Source organism: Brachyistius frenatus, unplaced genomic scaffold (genome assembly GCF_029030835.1).
Source record: "Brachyistius frenatus isolate BFR_SWC_R1_liver_20210118 unplaced genomic scaffold, ASM2903083v1 Contig_13, whole genome shotgun sequence".
In the NCBI taxonomy this organism is placed as follows: domain Eukaryota; kingdom Metazoa; phylum Chordata; class Actinopteri; family Embiotocidae; genus Brachyistius; species Brachyistius frenatus.
The window spans coordinates 1630045-1635783 of NW_027210612.1; the positions used below are offsets into that span (position 1 = coordinate 1630045).

Here is a 5739-nt window from a genome sequence, read left to right on the forward strand (position 1 = left end):
GGGTAGACAAACAATGTAGGCTTAGTGGTTGGTGAGGTGTGGGAGTTCTTACGGGCTGAACAGGACATTTTTGGGCATGGATACACCCAAAACCCAAATGTTCTGTACATTTTCACTATTAAAATGAGTACTTCAAAGTTTGTGCATAATTTATCAATCTGTTACACACGCTGAAAAATACAAATAAAAACAGTTTTCGTAGCAGAACATTATTATCTAATGCTTAACTAAGTTAATTATTATAGACCATATTTATTTAAATACTACATCATGTGATAACAATTTATACAATTTTGTGAAACGGAAAATACATTTATTTCGCCGGGTTCTGAATTTATTTACACGCTTTTACGTCAGGCAATACGACAACGTACCCACTGAATTTTGTGCAGGCACTAATCCCGCCGCCTGCCGGTCCTTCCTCCTTTTCTACGTCCCTGAGCGAGACCGGCGTCAAAATGGTGAGTCGTGCGGTGAAACTTACAAGTAAAATCTGTACATCATCAAGGCCATCCGTTCATCAACACGCGTTTCATGTAGATTTAAGTGTTCCTTCAAGTCAGACTTTTAATAAAATATCAATATTGCTTGCGTGGGTAACGTTCAGAGGAGGAGGAATCGGTGTTGTCGTCCAAACGCTTAACATGACCACTGTGCGTCCCGGACGTTACGCACACGTTTTTATCTACTTTTTTAATTTTTTTTTACAGCATAAACTTAAAATGTCTTCGCCGTTCTTTCCGCCAGAGATTCTCTCAAACACACACGATTGTTCTTAAAAAAAAAACTAAAAAAAAACAAAAGAGAAAGAAGTGTTTTATAAGTATATTGACGTGGAGTCCCTTAGCCGCCGGTGGCTAACGTTAGGCCCTCGTCGTTGGAGCATATGGATGTTAAAGCGAAAAGATTTCCCCTCGGGGATTAATAAAGTAAATACCTACCTACCTACACGTGTGACGGAACTACAAGACGACCATTAAAGGTCTAGAGAAGCTGCTGATGCTCTTGAAAAGCTACCAAAACACGTGATGCTTGTAGGATAGGTAGGTGGTGCTGGTGGTGGTGCTGGTGGTGGTGGAGCCTCTTGTTGTCGAGTGTAAAGCTGCAAATTCAGTCTGTTTTCTTCCCTTTTTCCAGAACGACACAGTGACAGTCAGGACCCGCAAGTTCATGACGAACCGGCTGCTTCAGAGGAAGCAAATGGTAAAAGGGGGGCTGTTTCACCACGTTTACCGCAGGTCACAGGTCGCACGCATCACGTTTATCGGCTTTCCTCTCTCTCTCTCTCTCTCTGCGTAAAGGTCGTCGATGTCCTCCATCCCGGCAAGGCCACGGTCCCCAAGACCGAAATCAGGGAGAAGCTCGCCAAGATGTACAAGACCACCCCCGACGTCGTCTTCGTCTTCGGCTTCAGGACTCAGTTCGGCGGCGGCAAGACGACGGGCTTCGCCATGGTGTACGACTCGCTAGACTACGCCAAGAAGAACGAGCCGAAGCACAGACTGGCCAGGGTGAGTTTTTGGGACCCGCGTCCCGCGCGGACGGGTCGGTTTGATTGACGGCGGTCGGAGACGGCGGTTTCCGCGGCGGCGCGTCGATCTGACGTTGCGCGTCACGGGCCTCGAATGCGGGGTTGTTGTTTTTTTTTACGGAAAGCTGTTCTGAACCGGACCTTCGCCCCCGTTCACCTGGAGGCTCTTGTGCCCCCTCAAGAGTTGTCAGATACTCGGGAGTACTCGGTGTCGTTTGCGGGCGAAAGGGAATGAATTTGGACGACGGGGTGCAGGAGACCCCGAGATGATAGTTGATGATACACACTTTACATTAGACACGGTCGCTGTGTGTGTGTGTGTGTGTGTGTGTGTGTGTGTGTGTGTGTGTGTGTGTTGGGAAATCTAGTTCAGCCTCGTATGAATGAAGAGATGCACAATTAGATTTTTGTTTATATTAAAAGCTCAACTTTCTACCACAGTATACCCTTATTTTTATTTTGTTTAGCGTGTCACCTGCTGATAGTCACAGTCTAAAATGTAATGTTTGATATTCTGACGCAGCGCGCGTGTGACCAGAATAGTTCCTACGACCCACTTGTTCCCCTCTTTCTTTGCTTCCTTAGCACGGCCTCTACGAGAAAAAGAAGACCTCAAGGAAACAGCGCAAGGAACGCAAGAACAGAATGAAGAAAGTACGAGGCATCAAGAAGGCCAGTGTCGGCGCTGCCGGCAAAAAGGTATCGTGTTCTTTTCAAATTCTTCCAGCTAAATGAAACGAGTCACGCAGACCAAAATTGTAGTTTCTTCTTGGCTCATTACATGAAATGTAATGACATATTCCTGTGATAGCACGCCAGGGAAATATAATGTGTTGCTCGTCTTTTTCTAACCTAAGCCAGTTACAACAGGATAGCAAGAGGAAGGCGTCCTGAAATTTAATGCACTTGATTCTTTGTTGACTTTCATTGCACACCTATTTTTTTTAATTATTTTTTTTTTTTTTTGCCACCCTGCTAATCTTTGTTTTTCCGCAACTTTTCACTGTTTTAATTTCCTTTGTCATCTTTTCCAATCGTATCAAATTTCCTTCGGAATCTGTAGAAGGTAAACGTTTGTCCATCAGTAGACTAACTGCAGTGTGCAGATAATCCCAAGAGTCACAGCTACTCGCTAACTCCCGCCTTCACACCATCACCCGCCCGAAGCCTCAATACCTCCCCCCCCGACCCCCCGCCCCCCTTTTGGATGTACACGGCGCATCTAATACGAGAGGATTTGAACCCCTGCTCGATCGATACTTATCTGCCCATCTCTCCCCTCATACTAATAAAGTACTGCTCTAAACCAGTAGTGTTGTAGACCTTGTGATGATGACGTGAGGAGATTCCTCCCAACGATATATTAAAGTGCCTTTTTAAAAAAAAAAAAAAAACCATCATGCACTAATCAGTTCAATCCCCCGGTAGAGTTCGTAGTTCCAGTGAAACCCTGCACCCCCCTCTCGCCTCCCCCGTAGCCCTCCTTTTTTGCACCCGTCTCTGATTTAGAGTCGCATAGACTAGATCTCTGAATTTGACGTGCACTGCGTTCGGCCGCTGGCGCAGCAGCATCTGCGCCAGCTGCAGCGCGCCCGTTAGCACCGTCCCTATCGACCCGGGTCTGAATGTGGTAAGTGCGCCCCGTGGACGTCCGTTCGGAGATCTTTTCTGTGGACACGTTTCTCGTTTCAACATGTTAACGGTATTTTTGTTCCATCTTTTGTTCCCGATTTTTGCTTCCCGTGGATTTCATTTTGCAGAAATGAAGTGTCAGTTTGCAGGTATAGACGCAGAACGAACGCGGTGTGCCCCCCGATGTGTTGCACATCATGACCCGAGCGGTGTCATGCATGTCACACCCCCTACTCCCCCCCCCCCGCCGCCGCCCCCCTTCCCCGTTTCTCACCCATTCTCTCCCCCCCCCCCCCCTCAACCCCCCTCCGTGTTGTTTAAAACTCCCGGCTAATAGGTTTCTCCCACCACCCGAGCCCTTTGTACCACTGTCTCTGCAGTAATGGGCATATCCATTAGGCTTTGCCCACTGTGACTTCTACTCGAACAGACACGAGTGCTTTGACAAGTACTAGTTAAAAGAAGCAGAGTGTAGCATGTGGATCTTAGTTTTTGTTGTTTGTTGTGTGCGAGGCAGCTGAACTAACAGCCTGCCAGAGTGTGAATTTTACACTGGAAATTATGATCTTTCTACAAAATGTAACTCTTGACTATGATTTTTTTTTTTTGGGGGGGGGGGTTTAAAAACGTTTGTCCTGTTAAAAAGTACGACTACTTCACAACGCGCGCCGCCTCACTTTGCACTGTACGACCGACGTGTTTGATTATTGTTGCTGCAGAAATGAAATCGGCTCTCGTTCTAATTTGTCTTGTTTTCTACCCCACAGTGAGCCCGGACAGCCAGGGAGGGTCCCCATCCTCAAGATGTCCTTGTATATTGTCATCAAATAAAGTTTGGAAAAAAAAAATTGAAAAAAAAAAAAAAATTGGGTCTCGGGTGTATTCGTCTGAACAGCAATTGTTCCGATGCCTGCATCGAGTTCAGCTCGTGCAGCTCATATCCGTTCATGACTCCTGAAGCTTGTAAATATTCGAGTGTAAATGTACTAAATGGCAGCCCAGAAATTTATCTTTTCGTCCAGTCACTCGCGCTCCGGTCTTGGAAATATCAAAAGTCAGGGACTAACTGGGACAATAACCCCGGGTGTGTGCCGACTGCTTTACGACACATTTTCCGTTTGGTAAATGTGATTGAATTTTTTTTTTTTTTTAAATGATAGCCCGACTCCCTCCGAATATTTGGAAATGGAAAGCTTTTTAAAGATGAAGCTGTAGTTCACCTAAATGGCCACACGAGGGCCTCCTTCATTGAAGAAAACACAGAACCGGTTTGACACTCTCCAGCGTGTCTTTTACCTGCAGTATGAAGTATTCACCTCCAATCAACCGATAACTCATCGTTCATCCAAAAAAAAAAAAAAGGAGCCCCGATAACTGCAAATACACAGGCCGGCCACCGATGCCCCTTTTCTCTGCTTATAAACGGCATTGGGAACAGAATGGCCATCGTTCTTTGCCGCGTGACCTTTTCAGATAATTTGCATGGAAATACCCCGAGAGACTTGTGTAAATGAAGTGATTAAAATGGCAGGGAAATAGTCTGTCCTCGGAGTAACCCTCCTCCTCCCACCCCCACACACCCCACGCCTCTCTCCCAACGTCTCCCGCCATTTTCGCGCTACTCATTTCCTCATGCGGAGGAAGCGGGAGCTGTAACCCGGTCCGCCCTTCTGGGAGAAATGTTTATTAACTAAAGGAAGCTTTAAAAAAAAAAAAAAAAAAAGGGACATGTTCATGGCAAATAGTACTCCGTTGATAACAAATGACAGGAACGAGCGTTACCCGACGTGCAACTTCATGATGACCTTGGCGTGCAACGCTCCCGAAGAGCGTTCTCCGAAGCCGCTGCCACTTTTGTCTACTTTGAGCTCGAGCTCTTTTGTGTTGTACATAATTGTCTCCCAACCTTCCGATTTGACATATTTTCATGGCGCTACAAAGTCTTAAATGTAGGCCAGACATTTCTCCACCGGAGTCCTCGGTACCGACACCCACCGGGGGAAGGAGGAAAAAAAAAAAAAAGTGGGGGGGGGGGGGCAGTAGCTCGGAGGCACTTCCATTGACACATTTTGAATCGCGGGCTCTTGTTTCCCAGCAGAAAGGCCTATATATAATACACCCAGCATCCCCCGCGGGCTTTTCTTCGATCGATGCCAGCCGCCTTAAGATTAAACACTTTTGACAGTTTTATCAAGGTAACTCGGACTCCCCAACACAACACAACACAACACAAATTGGGAGTTCCCGTATCAAGACCCCATTCGTGAAGCGGACAGCGAACCGCGCGCGCGCGTATCAAAAGTGGTGACGTCAAAAGCGCGTCGGTGCCCGAGTAAAAGAGTACCTCCATTTTTATTTAATTTTATTTTTTTGGTCCTCTGCAAACTCTTCAACCCCCCCCCCCCCTACCCACACTGCGACCCAGAAACGCGGCGTTCAGATTGCCGGATGATCTCGGGCTGAACGGTGCCTCCGCAGAGGACGGGGAACGTGTGGGTGAACCGGCGCTTCAGGTGTGAGAGCAGAGAGAGAGAGAGAAGGAGAACCGAGTTGCGGGGGGGGGGGGGGGGGGGCTC

General features: G+C 47.2%; 1 protein-coding gene across 2 annotated transcripts; it reads left to right on the forward strand.

Moving 5' to 3' along the window:
- Nucleotides 1-398: 398 nt before the first annotated feature.
- rps24 (ribosomal protein S24) lies at nt 399-4335 on the forward strand. 2 transcript variants are annotated; one of them, XM_069692707.1, is made up of 5 exons: nt 399-461; nt 1138-1203; nt 1302-1511; nt 2117-2237; nt 3935-4335. In XM_069692707.1, the coding sequence occupies exons 1-5, from the start codon at nt 459-461 to the stop codon at nt 4318-4320; spliced, it is 786 nt and encodes a 261-aa protein (XP_069548808.1). In that variant the 5' UTR covers nt 399-458; the 3' UTR covers nt 4321-4335. The 2 variants fall into 2 exon arrangements, with proteins under 2 accessions (XP_069548808.1, XP_069548809.1); XM_069692708.1 differs by having other exon boundaries at nt 417-461; nt 2117-2230; nt 3931-4023.
- Nucleotides 4336-5739: the final 1404 nt, after the last annotated feature.